General features: G+C 41.8%; 1 protein-coding gene across 1 annotated transcript in view; it reads left to right on the top strand.

The window, feature by feature from the left end:
* Window positions 1-17,323, top strand: part of MSH3 (mutS homolog 3) — a 94,732-nt gene that overhangs the window by 55,819 nt on the left and 21,590 nt on the right. The window contains exons 14-19 of the mRNA XM_014309466.2: window positions 5,382-5,569; window positions 8,030-8,198; window positions 10,801-10,865; window positions 12,774-12,890; window positions 14,475-14,582; window positions 16,136-16,250. Coding sequence (XP_014164941.1) covers window positions 5,382-5,569; window positions 8,030-8,198; window positions 10,801-10,865; window positions 12,774-12,890; window positions 14,475-14,582; window positions 16,136-16,250 — 762 coding nt within the window. The remainder of the gene's footprint in view (window positions 1-5,381; window positions 5,570-8,029; window positions 8,199-10,800; window positions 10,866-12,773; window positions 12,891-14,474; window positions 14,583-16,135; window positions 16,251-17,323) is intronic.

Below are 17,323 nucleotides of genomic sequence, written 5' to 3'. Positions count from 1 at the left end.
CCGCTTTTCTCTCTGTGGGAAAAGAAGGGTGGCTGGAGATGGAATGGGTGAACACTTCTGGGCAGCATCAGAGGCTGACTGCAGAGGAATCTGAGAGACAGGAAATTTGGAATTTTGACATTGAGTTTTGTCTCAGCAGTGCCTGGAGCTGGTGCAGAATCACCTCAGTGGCAGAGGTGGTGCTCGGAGGAGAATCACCAAATCACCCAGCACAATTTGCACCACAGGCATTCCCTTCTGGCATCAGGGGGAAATACAAATGGCAGGACCCTCCTTTTTTTTGCCTCAGTTAAAGTGGAGACTTTTATTGCCTTGGAGTGTGGCAAAAGAGGGTCAGTGACCGATGTTTGAGCAGGTTTTACAACCAGCACAAAGTAAACATGCCATTAGCACTTTCAGAAATGTGTCCTGCAGGGCCAACCTGATGTTTCTTGCTGTTTTCATGCCTGTGTTTTCAGTGTGTTTCAGAAGATAAATATTTAGACAGGCTCAACCCATAAGTGTTTATCTTATTTGTACCCTTCACTCCATAAACATTTTTTTTCTGACTAAAGCGCAGTCACCAAAGGAATTATCATAACAATTGGCCATTAGATGTACAAAACAGATTAAGGGGGAGCTGTTTACCTAAGGAGGGAGGGCAATAATCAAACCTTACTGTGGTATTTTCAGGGTGCCCCATGGCAGGAAGGAAATGATGAATCTGACTTGTTCTTAGAAGGCTAATTTATTATTTTATGATATGATATGATATGATATGATATGATATGATAGAATGCTATATTAAGCTATACTAAAGAATAGAGAAAGGATACTTACAGAAAGCTTAACAAGATAATAATGAAAAACTCGTGACTCTCCAGAGTCCAACACAGCTGGACTGTGGTTGGTCATTAAGTTAAAATAATTCACCAGACTCCAATGAAACAATCACCTGTTGGATAAACAATCTCCAACCACATTCCAAAGCAGCAAAACACAGGAGAAACAAATAAGATAAAATTGTTTTCCTTTTTCTCTGAGACTTCTCAGCTTCCCAGGGGAAATCCTGGGCAAGGGGATTTTTCCAGTAAATATGGCAGTGACATGACTTCAGCTTACACATACCTTGGAGTTGTACTTTTTTTTTTTCCTCCTATGATAATATCATGCACATCTTGCTTCTGCTACACTTCTAATCTTTTAAACACTCTGCATCACAGATATTTTTAGGTTTGCAATGTTAAATGCTGATTTGAGCAAACTGTTCCCCGTTAAGCTGATTATTATAAAGTCGTAACGAGGGGACTTAATAATCTTAAAATTAAATACCTCATTTCTCCCAAACCAAAGTCTGCTCCCTATGCTAAAGAGATAAAGGTGGGAATTACAATTTGAAAGGAGTGATAAATGTATATTGCATTTAGACACCAATATTTTTTTTATTTTGAAATGCTTTTAACTTGGAGTTAAAAGGGCTTAGTGGCTGTTGGCTGTGGGTCTCTGCTGGAAACAATTTCAGTAATGCAAACGGGGCTGAATTGCTGTCAGTATTGCTGAGAGGGTGTTAGATCTCTGTGATCTTTCCTGCATCCATTTTCAGGACAGTTTGATAAACTGCTGGTTGAAACTGTTGTTTGGCATCACTGTCAACTCTGAGGTTATTTCTCCAGTGCCAGAGAAGTTATGGCTATCATTGCTGTCCTCTCAAAGGCAGGCTTCAAAAATAGCATTGGATCAGCTCGTGAGAATCTTCTGGGAATTCAAGACTGTTAATCCTGCTTCATGTAAATAATTTTTACTGTATTTTAAAAGCTTCTAATTTATAACATAGTGTGTATCTTTGTGACGTTACCTAGGATTTGAATGGAATCAGTCCCACTGCAATGGTGCCCATATTGTCAGAGTTATTTGAATGTGTCTGTTCCCAGTTATCTGTTTGCTTAGTGAATGATTTCTGCAGGGGAGACATTAAATTTTACATGCAAGTCCTGCAGTGTTCCTAGCACGGAGCCAGGGGGAACAGGAACACTGAATAAGCACTGAAAAGAGCTGTGTTCACCCCATTCTTGGGGACACTGTTCAACAAGGCTGTTTGCAGTGAAACATGGTGTGTTTCCCCTTCTCCAAAGGTCTGTAGTCACAGAACCAAGTGGGTTTTAACTCACTGGGTGACTCTTACAGTGTCCTGTGGGCCTTCAGAGCTACTGTGAGGAACTTGAGAGTGTTTATTAACCATCTTCTGACAAACCTCATAACTTTAAGGGTTGTTTTAGGTGCCCTGAAATGCAGCTTTCTCCTCTTAGTGAAACCTGAGCTTCAGCATCCTCACCAGCTGTCTTGGTTTGGAAAGACAGGAGTCTGCTGAGGAAGGCAGGAGCCTCCCCTGAAATGGAGAATGTGAACCCTCCCCACCCCTCCCAATTGCTATAAATTTTAAATTAAGGGGCTCTCAGGCAAAGATACGGGAGCAGGAAATAACAGTTCTTTAATAGGGAAAGGAAAAAATGAAAGGATAAAATAAACAATGCAGTGCACTAGAACAGCACTGACAGAGTCAGAACCTGACCTGACACCCTGTGGGTCAGGGTGCTGGCAGCAGTCCCATTGGAATTGTGGCTCAGCCCTCCTGCAGTGTCAGGGGTGGTTCTGCTGGAGCAAGGGGGATCTCTAGAGAAGGATGTATTCTTCCTCTGGAGATCCAGGGGAAGGAGAGACAGCTGCTGTTCCTCTGGGGAATCCCATGGAGAAAGCTGTGCTGGGGTCTCAAAAACCTCTGGATTACATCTGGGTAGCAATGTTTGAAACCTCAGATTGTATCCAGGTAGGAATGTTTGAAATCTCTGATTATATCCAGGTAGGAATGTTTGAAACCTCAGATTGTATCCAGGTAGGAATGTTTGAAATCTCTGATTATATCCAGGTAGGAATGCTTGGCCCCTCCCTCTGGGCTCACATCTCCCAATGGGATGCTGTAGCTCTTATCAGCCATGCAGGGACATTCAATGGCTGTTATCAGCAATGTCCCCTCCCTAGGGAGGTGTGATGTGGTCACTCAGAGAGAGAGATAAAGCAAACTGCCCACTTGACAAAGCTCATCTGCCATACAGATGGTAATGGAGAACATCTTGCATTGCAATTTTCAACACCAGCCTTGTTGCAGACACCTCAGCCAGGTGTTCCCACCTGTACCCACCACCATGTCCCTTTCCCACAGTCCTGCAGGTGGTGCACTGATCAGGGCCCTTTATTTCCCTCTTTAAAAAAAGAACAACTAAAGCCCCCACCCTGATGAGCTCCCCTGGGGGGCTGATGCATCTCTGGGTGTGCACATCTGCTCATTCTCCCATGCTGTGCATCGCCCTGCTGCCTCCTGGGCACGCTCTAGAGAAGCCTGGCAGGGTTTTATCCCTCATCCTCATGGGTGTGCATGGGGATGGTGATGCACTCAGGCAGAAAGTGTTTTATTTGACTTGGAGTCCAAGCTGGGATTTATCATTTGTTTACACTTTCAGGCCTTTCCTCTGTGCTTTGACTTCAAACACTGTTGACATACTTACTCCTTTATTATTTTGTTTAATTTTGTTGTAAGATAGAGGCAGTAAGTCCCAGATTATCAGAAAGATGATGATAAATTGCAGCCAGTGCAGAGGAAACCCAAAGTTTTCATGAGGAAGAGTAATGGATCGTTTATGAAGCAGACTAAAAGACCTTTTGATTTTTTTGTCAGATGGATGATTAAAGGAGAACAGAAGGCTTAGAGGCATTTGAAGGGTGTTAACAGCAAAGAAACTGCAGTTAGTGTAATACAAAGGAGTACAACTGGAGATATTTGGAATAGTTCAATGGAAAGGAAAATTGTGCTGTCTGGTAACACTTTTACATGATGATCCTTGTTGCATTATGGGTTAGTGGTAAGCACACAAATATATAGGCCTGAGAGCAGGCAAAAAGGAAATAACACAGAAAAACCGGAGCATTTGCAGGAAAACCTCCTAATGGGTGTCCTCTGTCCCATAGAACTCTGTGGTTCTGTAAAATAGATGAGCTTAGGTTCTCCAGAAATATTCAGGGTGCAGTGTCTGTGGCCCTCCAGAATTCCTAACTGTGATTAAACTGCATTTTGGCTAATACTTGATTCTGCATTTGGGTACAGACATAACCTGGGAATAACTGCAGTGTAATAAATGAGAGAATTGCCTTAGTTCTTGCGTTTGAGTGTGGCAAGGAAGAGAAAGAAAAATTTACTTTAGGGAAGAAATTGAAAGACAAAGGATGGCAAAATAAAAATGTAGATGTGTTCTATGAAATAGTGATTCATTGTAGTCTGCCTCTTCTGTGAGCATTGTTGTGCTGGTCACCATACAGCCCCGTCCAGAAATTAAATTCTAGATTGCTGTGATAAAAGAGAAAAAAAAAAGTTGTAACAGTAAGATATGGCAGACTTTTTCTGCTGACCAATCTCATGGCTGCTGCTTAGCTCCAATCCCAGGTCTGCTGTCTCTGAGGCCTGCCTTTTGCAGCTTTCCCAAATCCCTCAGGTGTGGGAATCCACAAAAATTTTGTGGATTCCCACACCTGAACAGGATGTGGAGGTGACGAACTGTGCTGGCACTGGGGAGCACCCAGAACCCTACAGCAAAGTGCTTGACCCCCAGCACAGGTGGCTCAGGAAGGGAGAGGAGGCTCTCTTGTAGGGCTGGTGCTGTAGGTGAGAAGCTGCTTTAGGGAGGCAGCTCCTGCCCTGTGGGTGTCACAAAGGAGGCTCTGGCAGGGCTGTGTGTGTGCTTGGCCCCAGGGTGGGATGTTCCCTTCTGCAGGATGCCCTGGATGGGTGCCTGGACGAGGTGGGAGAATCTTCCCTTGTGCTAAAGAGAGGATGAGGAGTGGGCTGGTGTGTCCCCTGTCCCTCCAGGCAGGGCTGGCACAGCCCAAGCTGTCAGTAGCTTCAAGCACTTTAAACAGGGCGCTGGGTTTCCCTTTCTCTGTGTCTTTTTCTTCTCCTCCCTGCGTTCTTGTTCCCAGTCTCTCCCTGTGTGTGCCTGACCTTGCCTTTCAAACCCTGCCCTGCCAGGGCCATATGGACAAGGTGTGGTGCTCCTGACATCACCCTACCTGCTTTTTTTGCTGTTTGCACCTTATTGCCCCTTTTCCTGCCTTTGTGCGCACATCTGCCCCCAGCAACAGGAACGCTGGAGATCAGCTCTTGACAAAATCCTGAGCAAAAGGGGTGGGTCAATTGGTGTGGTTAATTAACCCTCCTAATTAGTGGGGCAAGATGGTGCAGCTCTGTTACTTTCCGTACATTTAATTTGCATGCTGTCACATTTTGAAAAAGCACAAGAACCTGTAAGTGAAAATGTAGTGGATTGTAATGATTCAGAGATTCCTTCCCTTCTCAGTGCTCTACCCAGGAGTTCTTCTTGATAGTCAGCACCCTGTCTCGTCTGGACTCGGAAATTCAAGCTTTTGTCCCGGTCATACAGTCCCATGTGAGATCTCCTCTATTAAAAGATGCACTGTTGGAAATCCCAGACCTTCTCTCCCCAGTAAAACAGTATTTAAAGATCCTTAATGAAGAAGCAGCCAAGTAAGTAGAGAAAATAACATCATTCTTCCGTCCTCATGGCCTTTTTGAGTAAATGTGTACAGTTATGCAAATTATGCCTCTTGGTTTAATACACCTCAGTTTTATGTTTTTATTTCATATTTATGTAGGTACAGTTCCTTTTGTAAAGTTAAACTAGGTGAGGCAGTATTTTGCCTAGAGGGTGTCTGCCTCAGGCTGAATGAGCTTTTGAAAGTTTCTCACCTGTTTTGGGAGATGGGAATTTGCAGGAAAATACAGTTTGCATTATGTTAATTGGTTTAACAGCATTCAAATTAATTTTTTTTAAGGGAAGCTATTCCTTTTGAAGAGAGGCTTGACCTTCAGCAGAGGGGCAGCTCTGTTATCAGCAATATGCCTTCCACTGTTTTTGTGAGAATTCATCAAAGCTGTCTGCACTTTTTTGTCTTATTTATGTCCATTGTTGGTCCATGAGGAAAAAAAGACAGAGGAAGAAGATGCTAGGTTGGAATGAGTACACATAATATTGGAGAATATCTCTAAATAATTTTCTGTGTACTGTTCGTTCTGAAGCACTGCTGCCTCCACTGTCATCCCTGGATTCTTTGCTGAGGTTGTGGCAGAAAGTTTAGTCTGTTGTTATATGGGGGCAGCATAGTCTTAACTTTTACACTGAGAACTAAAAAAAAATCCACTTTATTTATAAAACGCCTTTTATCTTTTCCAACCTGAGATCGAAAAATAAATCTGAGAATGAAAGCCTAGAACTTTATTTTATTTGGTTCTGATTTAGAGGTGGACCCAAGGAGTATAAATTTAGAAGTAGAGAGGGGCAGAAGGATTTCCTCTGCCCAATGGCAAGGTGGGAATATGAGATTTCTGCTGATGCCTGGTGCTCAATTATAGTTGTGACAGTTTGTGCCAAAACAGACTGTATCTAAATCATACCAATCCACATTATACCAGATTTAGTGTAGTTAGTTTCAAAGCATGGGGTGTTTTCTTCTGTCACTGTACTAACAATGGCTAGAATAGTATACAAGATATAAATGATCTGTAGAATGGGTATATTGTATTTACATTTATTCAGAATGATTAAGCCAATTTACTTTCTGGCCTTTATATATCTCAGATGCATGTGGTGGTATTATTTTTACTCAAAAACATTTCTTTCATCAAAATCTTGGCTTCTGCTCACATCCATACATGCACACACGCACTTGAGCACAGACTGCATCACATGTTATTTTTGTTATGAGGTGTGGATAAAATCCTGTAATTGTTCTCAAAAGCATCCCTTTCTCCAGGTTTTGGGTTTTTTTAGCAGGGAGATAGAGATTTTGGGATTTGTGTTTTTGAAACTGTCAATGTTACAATTTTTTGTAGGCATCACATAGCAGTGACAGTCTTCACAATCAGCTGCTGGCTACTAGGGATCTGGTTTTTTTTTGCCTTGCATTCCCATGGAAACTAGTCTAATTAGCACAAAATCGTTTCTAAAAATTAGTATTGTACTTTAAAATGGCATCTTCACTGTCACTTATGTAATCCCAGTGAGGAGGGAGTGCACAGCCAGAGCTCAGCTCTGTGCTACCTCCCTTGCCACTGGCTCCAGCTGTAGCTCCATTTGCAGGCCAAGGGGCAGTGGAGTAAGTAGAAGATTAGATTTTTTTATTGCTTCCATGTTGTAGTACTTTCAGTTGGCTAATTACTTGCTCTCCACATATTAGTTTTTAAGGTAATTATATAATTAACTTGCAGAGTTTTGTATTGGCTCTAAAATGCAAAGTTATATTGCAATTAACTTAGGGCTGATAACAGTGCTTTTTTATTGTTTGCCTGATACTTACTAGGGTAAGTTAAATTTTTTGTTATTTTTGTTGACAGCTGTATTTTTAATTGCTACTTCAGCTTCCCAGCTTTAACCATTTGAATGGCATTGCTTGTTTCAGGTTTCAGTCCTGACCTGAGCTAGTGCTGCCAAAACAGTTCTGTCATTTTTTCTGGCACTGAAATTAGAAAAGGGCATTGTTTTGCATGTGCTTACAAGTATTCTGGGTAATCTTTTCTGGACAAAAGAAGGAAGCTGCTCTGGGAAAGTACTGATGGCATTCTGCTTCCATGAGGGCCTTGAGGGGGGGATTTTTCCATGCAATCCTTACAAAAATGTGCCCAAATTTGGCCAGATTCTAAATGTGTTGAAAATCTGTGTTCGTGGCATGCAGAAATCACCTCAAGTTTCATGTTTAACTGCAGTACAGGTGTTGTCAGCAGTTGGGGTGCCTTTCTGCTCCTGTCCTGAGCACAGCAGCTTTCAGTGAATGGGCTCTGCTATGACCAAGCACCTGAAAATCTGTACTCAGAGGGGAATTGAGCTAATGCTCCAACAGGCAAAAATAACAAAATAAGGATGCAGCTGGTAGAACTGAGGTACATCTCTCCCTTTTTACCATTGTTTTACCTTGCATTTCTTACGGGTAGGACTGGAGATAAAACCCAGTTGTTCAGGGACCTGACGGACTTCCCTGCCATCCGAAAGAAGAAGGAGGAGATCCAGGATGTGCTTTCTAAAATCCAATTGCATCTGCCGGATATTCGTAAACAGATTAAGAACCCTTCTGCAGAGTATGTTGCAGTTTCGGGTCAAGAGGTACTGTGGGGTTTATTATGTATGACTGTACCCATCCTTGCCTGGAAAATAGCTTAAAAGCGGGACCTAGCTGGAACTCTATTCCCTGAGTGTGGTGCTTCATGAGGGCATTTGACTATAATCTTTTGTACAACTTTGAAGAGCAGCTTTCTTGCCGTGTGACTCCTTTATTTGTTAAGTCAATCACTTCAGTGACTTAAATAATAGAAGTGCATTAGTGCAGTTGAATTTGGTTCAGTAATGCTTTGCTTTTCTGTCTGTGTAAAAACACATACTTCCAAGGTTAATTGTATGGCTATTAAGTACTGGAATACTCTCAGAGAACCAGGAAGCACAGCATTTGGTTAATTTGAAGAATGGTGAAAGGATTTCTGAGTACTGAGTCAGACTGTAATTTGAAAGATGGGAGAGGAGAGGGAACAGTATTAAAGAGTGATAAGTGTTGTTTTAGTTCCAATTCTCGGAAATGGTGTTCTGCACTGGAACTTTTCCTCGTGGATGCTGCACAAGTGTGGGCAGGATGTGATCCAGCCAGCTGAGAGGTTCCGTGGTGAAAAACAGAGACAGCAGACCCTGCCACGTTTGTGAGGAAACTGAAAGGAGCAGTCAGGTAGCACTGCTCAGCGTTCTCCTCTGGAACTGAGAGTAGGAAGCTGGGAAAAGCTGTGAAACAGAAAATTGGGGAAAGAAAGGAGTTAGGAAACAGAATGAGAGGTGTGAGCAGAAGAGAGGAGTGGGTGAGGACAGGGAGGGAGGGGGCTGGAATTGGCCTGAGGGGCACTTTGGAAGCTGAGAAAGATCCAAAAGACACAGGAGGGAGGAAACAGACACTACTGAAAATGAGGGAAGGGATGAATTAGAGACAGCAGCCTTTGATAAAGACCTGAAGCTGGATGTTCCTGTTGAGGGTGAAGCTCAGAACAGGAAACACACGGCCCAGGAGTCGGGTGGGCTGTCAGCACAGAGGCTGAAATCCAAAGGAAAAGTGGAAAAGTGTGTTTGAGTATTGTCTGAGGCAGGGAAGAGCAGGATCTGAAAGGTTTCTCTCAGGGAAGCTGGGTTAATAGCTGCCATCTGTGTGAAGTAAAGGAAAAGAGAGGAGCTGATTAAAGAGAGGAGAGCATCCAAGGAGGTACTGAAAAGTGGTTCCAGAGGCAGCAGTCACTGCCCACATTTCAGAGAGGAGGCCTTTGCAGCAGGGCAGAAACCTCTGTAGACAGAGATATGTCTGGGTGCCTTGATGAAAGGAGCTGCAGAGGCTGGGGACAGCTCTTATTTCATGACATCTGGTGTGAGTGTTGAACAGACACCAAAAGAGGCAGCAGAGAGGTGTCAGGGAATATGGTCAGTGAGGAAAAGAGAGATGCCAGAGGAGTGGAAGTAATGGAAACAAAGTTGTGTTGGAGGAATAGAACACAGGACTAGAACAGGAATTTATTTGATTTGAGCTCTTTCTTCCTCAGATCTGTATGTTTTATTCTTCCTGTGTTCTTGTAGCACCCTGATAGATGTGAAATTCAAATGCTCTTTCACAACAGAGAAATACCTTGGAAGTACTTTGGGTGAATTAACATTTAGTGCACCCTGTCCTTGCTCTATTCCTGTGTTCGGATTGTTATCCTTGTTTGTTCTTGGGGATGACTGCTGGCTCCTGTGGAAGTTTCTATCTAAATCCCATTAGCCACAATGGAGAAGTTTTGCCAGACCTGGCTCTTGTGGCTTTCCGTAAATGTGGTCAGGTTCTGTGTTAACCTAATCTCTGCAGGAAATCTGTTTTCCAGCTGAATTCTGTGACGTGAGACTGCCTCAACTCCCTGACACCCAGGACCTCAGGCTATTGTTACAGAGATAACTGACATGAATCATGTGAAACAAACACATAGATCTCAGTGCTCTGAGCCCCCTGGCACTGCTGCTGCTGGTCCCTGTGCCTCCCTGTCTGACCCCGAGCCCACTCAAACCTGCAGCAAACTTCTGCAGGTGCGCCAGGGGGATGTGTGTCATAACCCCAGCTTCTTCTGGGGAGAGAACAGCATTCCCTCTTGGGCTGCTCCTTCTCTTCAGGCTGAGCATGGTTTTCCATTGTATTTGCAGGGAATGTCCCACGAAGGCAGGAATGATGAATCTGACTCCATGTTCTCAGAAGGCTAATTTATTACTTTATAATACTGTATTATATTAAAGAACACTATACTAAACTATACTAAAGAATACAGAAAGGATACTTACTCAATGCTAAAAAGATAATAATGAAAACTCGTGACTCTCTCCAGAGCCCTGACACAGCTTGGCCCTGACTGGCCAAAGAGTGAAAACAACTCCCAGCAGAATCCAGTGGAACAATCACCTGTGGGTAAACAATCTCCAAACACATTCCACATGAGCACAGCACAGGAGAAGCAAATGAGATAAGAATTGTTTTCCTTTTCTCTGAGGCTTCTCAGCTTCCCAGGAGAAAAATCCTGGGTGAAGGGATTTTTTCAGAAAATGTGAATGCCACAGTTTTCCTCTGGTGCTTGCAGTTACTGGATAAATGATGATTCTGATTCTCTGGTCTTCCTGACTTCCCATGGTGTGTAACATTACATTTCTGTTATTTCAGTTTTTGATAGAAGTCAAGAATTCCCATAAATCATCTGTGCCATCTGACTGGGTTATGGTTAGTAGGTATGTAAAATGTCTTTGAAGTTTGGTTCTGTTTTAATTTAGAGGAAAAAACGAGGTATTTTGGTAGTACAATTCATTACATACATATTCTCATTGTCCCATGTGTTAAGGTTTGTTGGGGTTTTTTTAAGCTGAAAACCCAACCAAACTGCAAATCTATTGCTTAAAAGAAAAAAAAACCCAAACAAAACTGAGAAAAATTGATTTGTTACAACGTTTGTTTTCACACAGTGCATCCTCAAAGCACAGAATTACTCACTCAATTCTTCAAGGTTCATGTACTGGTGTCAGATCTGTGGCCTTGATTCAGTTGCACTTGTAGCTTGCATATGCAAATCCTTCATGCAGTTTTGATTGTTCTTGTTTTATTCAGAAAGATTAAAGTAGCTGTGCCAACATCTGCTTATACATCTTGGTGAATTCAGTGCATTTAAAATATAATTTTATTTACTCATACAGACCAGTTCTTCTTGCTTTGGTACTTGTTCTAATGTAAGCTTGATTTTGGATAATTTTCCAGCAGGTGAAACAGAGATGGACTGATTTATGTAGCTGGCTTTTTTTCTTTTCAGTCATTTGATTTATGATTTGAATGGTTTGAATACCTGGAAGTTACAATGTCCATGTAAATACTGAATTCTCTACAAGCCCCAGAGTGTAATGTGTGAGCACAAACATCTCTCCCTAAGCTGAACTCTGTTGTGATGCTCTATTCAGTTATGCAAGAATTAACACTCAATTCTCTTTTAATTAAACTTCTTTTAATACTGAGAAGTGCATAGATCAGACAGAATTAACATGGTGAACAAATTACAGCTAATCTGGATTCTGTAAAAGAATGCCTGTATGTGCCAAATTGAGTCCTTAATAAAAACACACAAATAAATAGCAAATGAAAACTAGCAAGACAATCTGCATCAACTATGTTTATTTCAGGCTTATGATGGAGTTTTTCTCTTTACAGTGAATTTGTTTTTGTCTGGCTGGGTGTGTATCAGCCAGCCATGCACTCGGGCAGCTGTTGCTGAGCAGTTTTGTGAAGTGTGTGCTCTGGGGTGACAATGGCACGCTGTGCAGAGCGTTCCAGAGCCTTCCTGAGTGGGCAGCAGTGCCACTTCACTCCCAATGGAGGTCACTGCCACCAATGGGAGAACCTTGCTCCAGCACATGCACTGTGGGGGCTGGCGGAGATGAAGGAAATGAGTCCAATTTGGCATGTGGATGGTGCAGGTGATTGCTGGGTGTGAAAAACGCCAGTCACTTGTTTTTGAAATTATAAAAGTTTAATACTAATAAAATGGTTATAAAAATAGTAATGCAATTAGAGTAATAATAATTGGACAATTTGAATTAGGACAATTTGAGACAATAAAAACAAAGAGTTAGAGACAGTCTGGGTAACTTCTCTGGGCAAAATAAGCCTGAAAAAGGACCCATGTTAACAGAGGATTAACCCTTAAAAGCAACAGCCTGTTGCATATTCATACACCTCATCCATGATGCATAAATTCCATTCAAACACCGGATTCTCTCTGCTCAGTGTCAGCTTCTTCCTCTGAATCCTAACAGTGCCCTCGAGGCAGGAAGAAGTTCGTTTCTTCTGATAATGGGGCAATAAATTCTCTTTCTCTGAAAGATTCAGGTGTTCTGTGGCTGCTGTCTCACTGTGAGTCCTTTATTTTAAAAAGTATCCTACATAGCATAGTTTCTATTTTAACATTTTGTTATAACCTACAACTATATTCAACACACTACTTAAGAGAATTAATACAGCATCAGTTTCTAACACAACACGTATAATATTAATTGTAATATTTGCGAAAAGCCAATCATAAAATACGTGCATTTTTCACGCTGAGTGGCCTTGGTCCCAACGAGCCCTGTGTGTCTCTGTCTCTCCCCGTGCAGCACCAAAGCCGTGAGCCGCTTCCACTCGCCGCTGGTCACAGAGAGCTACAGGGTCCTGCAGCAGCTCCGCGAGCAGCTCGCCCTGCACTGCACCTCTGGGTGGCTCTGCTTCCTGGAGTGAGTGTTCCGCCCCCGAGCCCTGCGCTGGGAGACAGCAGGGACACGAAAACGCTTGTTTTGTACATAGAGGCGTTAGTAGTTGTACACAGCAGCTTGGCTGGTAGTCAGTTAAATGCTGTTCTTCCTTTAAACCGTTCTAAATGGTTCAGGACTGAGCCCCAGTCCTGAGACCAGCAGTGGTGTCTCTACCTTTTAAAACTCTGGTGAAAACACACCATTAAGTATGCAAGGTGTTTCCCAAACTCTGAGAAATAATACCACGGCATTAACAACTGAAAGTACAGCTGACTCTGAGTGAAACTGAGCCCAGTGGATTTCATTGGTTTTATTATATTACTTATCAATATTACACAGTTGTTTTATTATTTTTTATATCTTGTATGCTACGTTGACCATGAGAGTTTGTTAGAAAGTAGTGGGAGTTTCATTGTCCCTCACATCTGACATGTGTGCTTGTCTGAGATCAGAGTTTTCAGTGGGGTTATTTGCCTGGATAGCAAAAGGATCTTCAAAATGGGAGTTTAAACAATACTTCCTGAACTTCTGAATGCCTTTAATTTTTCAGTTGCCTGATTATCTGTTGTTTTTTACTTGCATGAGTTGCAGAACTGCTGAAATTGTTCCTCCTGTCATGCAGCGATAGCTTGCAAGAACTTAACAAGTCCCTGCTCAAGTTGTCTCACTGGATTTGCTTCCCATTAGGAGCCCAGAAATTCTGAAAATTGAGTAGAAACTGGAAAGACATTCCAATTGACACTTCTCCAGTTTTGTTTCCTTTGCAATACAATGAAAGAATTGTCTCCATGTTCACTTGTCTGTTCTCAGCAGTGCTGCAGGAGACAAAAAGGAAAGACCTGTGTGTAGGAAAGGGCTCTTCTTTCCCTCCCCATCATTCATTTATGTCTTTGTTTATTAGATTTTGCTCCCCTGCTGGTTTTATATTCTATATTGTAGCTTTGAGACTAGGAGAGAGGGAAAAAGAAATTCCAGAGGACTAAGAGAATGAACTCCACTGAAAACTGTTCTCCTGATAATGTCCTTATTGTACTGGGGAAGCAGCACCATAAACTGAAAATGAATTCTTGAATTTTCCGTTGTAGATACCATAATTCATTGAAATTTTAGACAACTGCTGCGATGAGACACTCTTAGTTTGGTTCTTCTTTGACTGTAACTTACAGCTGAATCAACAGCTGAGGCTGAACCGAGGCTGAATCAACAGCTGGATCCAGCTGCTGGTATTCTGTATAAATTATGATAAATTGTGGCATTTTTGTACACCTCATTTAGGCAGCAGGGATCAACTGCTGACCCTTTATGACCTATCTAATGAATTTAATTTTGCCTGATTTTCTGTGCTTGAAAAATAACTCACTGTTAGAATGGGAGGTGAAGTCCACCTTGATTGTTGTCCTCATGTTCTGTGTGATACACTGCTGGGAGATTTGGATTCAGAGTGACTTAAAGAGCATAGGAGCCCTGTGACGAGCTTGCATGGCGTGCATTTTGACAATCCTTTTGTATTTGAGTGGAATTGTTTCTGTCCCTGTTTTTGTGTAACTTTTCCCCGTTTTGATGCAGCCGTTTCAGCGAACATTATCACCCCGTGTCTAAAGCCATTTGTCACCTAGCAACTGTGGACTGCCTGTTCTCATTGGCCCAGGTGGCCAAACAAGGAGACTACTGCAGGTAATCAATTTTTAATTTTTAATTTTTTTACGTAGGATTTCATACGGAATTATAAGAGTGTACTTAAAATAAATTGTATTTTAATATGTGTGCCATGATAAAAATCACTACTAAAAGTGTTTACAGTAGTTTCAACTTAATCTGATTTTGGAGAGCTACACTTCTGGACTTAATGCAAATCTGTAAACATTGCAGTTCCAATTTGACATCCTAATGTTTGTTGTTTGACCTGAGTCTAGTAGGTGATATCGCAAATAAATGCTGGACTTTTTTTATGTCTTTCTGTAAAAAATTACTGTTTTTTTATTCTCAGAGAGGTCTGATTTTACGGTACCTTTCTGATACCTGAGAGTGTGGGGTATCTGAGGTGTGTTTGAAAGGTGTATCTCAGGTAATTAATAGTAAATATTAGCTCCAGCTTGCAGAGCAGTGGTGATGCCTCAGCTGGGCTCAGGTGTAAGAGCCGAGCTGCTGCTTCTGCCCCAGACCACACACAGGTAGGGGGGTGAAAGAGAAGAGAAATCCACTTCCAAAAACTTCTGCTTTGATACATCATTAAAGACAATATTGATCACTTCTGGGCTCTTGGGATCTTGTGTGTCTCTCTATCAAAATCTCTTTGAAAATAATTGCTCACTTATTTCGGTGTACTGAGATGAGAAAACAAACTGAAATGTGATTAATTCACTGTGCAGAATGTAAATAAATAATTCACTGAATTTCAGAGTGGCTTCATAAACTAGCAGGAAGGAGACTTCTCAGTGAAACCTCAGCTGCAGGGAAGGTGTCAATAATTAATTCTGGAGGCTTGCTGAAGGAAAGACTGGACTTTAGTGTTACTTTGGAGGAATGTTTTCTGATTTGTGGGGATTGTTTCCTGCCTGAGGCAGGGGAATGAGCTGGGTCAGGGGCAGAGGTGTTGGGGAGAGGTGAGCCCCCCTTGCAGTGTGCTGGAGGCTCAGCAGGGCTCCCAGGCAGCCGCTGGAGCTGTAGGTGATGGTGTGGGCAGTCCAGAGGTCACCATCTGGTGTGTGAGTGTCCACTCTGCAGACTTTCACTGAATTCCAGTCTGAGGAATGCTGTTGAACAGGTGGTAAGCCCCAAGACTGTCCATATTCTGGTTTCATCTCAGCTGTACAACTGTTGGAATTACCTTTGTGCTAAACTCCCTCACCATTATCAGGTTTTACCTCTTTCCTCAATGCTTCGTGCTTGAAGGATGCCATTTATTTGGTCTCCATTTTCCTTTAAAATTTCATTATCATTCTTCAACCCAAGAGAAATCTCACTCCCCACATCTTCCCTTTGATGTCCACCCAAAGTGTTAGGTAATTTCAGTCCTAAAATTCTGTGGCTTTATTTTTCTCAGAGAAAGTGTTCTTTAGAAAGTATTTTCCTTAGAAATACTTGATGGCAGTAATTAATTTTTATAATTTGTATCTTTTTCCACAGAAACTTACATCACAGGTGACAGTCCTGCAGGCTTCAGTTACAGTAGTTTTACATACTCAGTTACAAAGAACACTGAGATGAAGACCTTTCCTCTTTTGCAGGCCAACTGTGCAAGACAGTCGTCGTGAAATAATCATAAAGAATGGGAGGCACCCTGTGATTGATGTTCTGCTGGGAGAGCAGGATCAGTATGTTCCAAACACCACCAGCCTTTCAGTGAGTACCCAGAAACTGACTGAGCTTCCGAATCATTCAGGGCAGGAGGCTGGGGTGAGCTTCTTGGGCACTGAGTGGAAATAGGTGGTTTAAATCATGCAGCCTGCTGGGCTGCATTTCAGAGAGGTGTTGCTAGATGTCACCACATCTGTTCTGTCCCTCTGCTGATTCCTTGCTGCCAGATGCTCTCTTCACAGCCTTGTTCAGTCTCAAGGCATGAAGAAAAGGAAGGCAATCTCAGAATTAGGAAAATCGACGTGTCAATCAAATGGTTATTTTCAAAAAACAAGTGAATAATTACAGGGTTTTTAACAGTGTCATTGTAGGGAGTCTGCATTTTGACAAGCTATCTAGTTTCTGGAATCTAGAATATCTTTTAATAATAATCTTCTAATATTACGAAATACAAACTATAGGTAAAATTTTTCAGATTAATTCTAAGATTGCTTGTATTTTTTAAATGTATTTTTATACCATGCAGTTTCCTTTCTCTATGGAAATATTAGTGTCATACAGCCTTTTTTTCCTGATAAACTAAAATCTGTCTTTTAAATTACATGCCTGTTTGAAGCTTTTCGTTAAATATTTATCTCTCCATATACTTTTATAAATATTAAATAGCTGTTCTTAATGAATATAAAATATATCCTCACAACTTCTCTCCGCCTTTTTGTGCATTAAATGTAGGAAAGGTATGAAACAGCTGCCAGAGCGGGACATTGCTGTAAAAACAGCATTCAAATTGGTGTGTATTTCTTGGGGAACATTTTAAAGTGCTGTTCCATACTGAACAATGCTACAGATATTTTGCAATACATCAGACAATGTTTTCAAAATTATTTGTCAACTCCAAACAAGCGACAGATGGCACTTCCAAAAAAATTCAGCGTGTCATTCAGGAATCATCATACACTTTTCCCTCTTTAGTCCCATTCTTATGCTGGCTTTCTAAATACTGAGTATTACAAAACCAAGTGACCATGGCAGAATCACTTTTGCTTCTACAGTTCTTTGAGTTCTCTTTTTCTTGAGAGAGGTGGGTGGGAACCAGTTTATTAAAGCATCTCCAGTTT

This window comes from Geospiza fortis, unplaced genomic scaffold (assembly GCF_000277835.1).
Source record: "Geospiza fortis unplaced genomic scaffold, GeoFor_1.0 scaffold43, whole genome shotgun sequence".
Taxonomy (NCBI): Eukaryota; Metazoa; Chordata; class Aves; order Passeriformes; family Thraupidae; genus Geospiza; species Geospiza fortis.
Note: the sequence above shows the minus strand (reverse complement) of the source record. Positions and strands in the feature narration are given on the sequence as shown.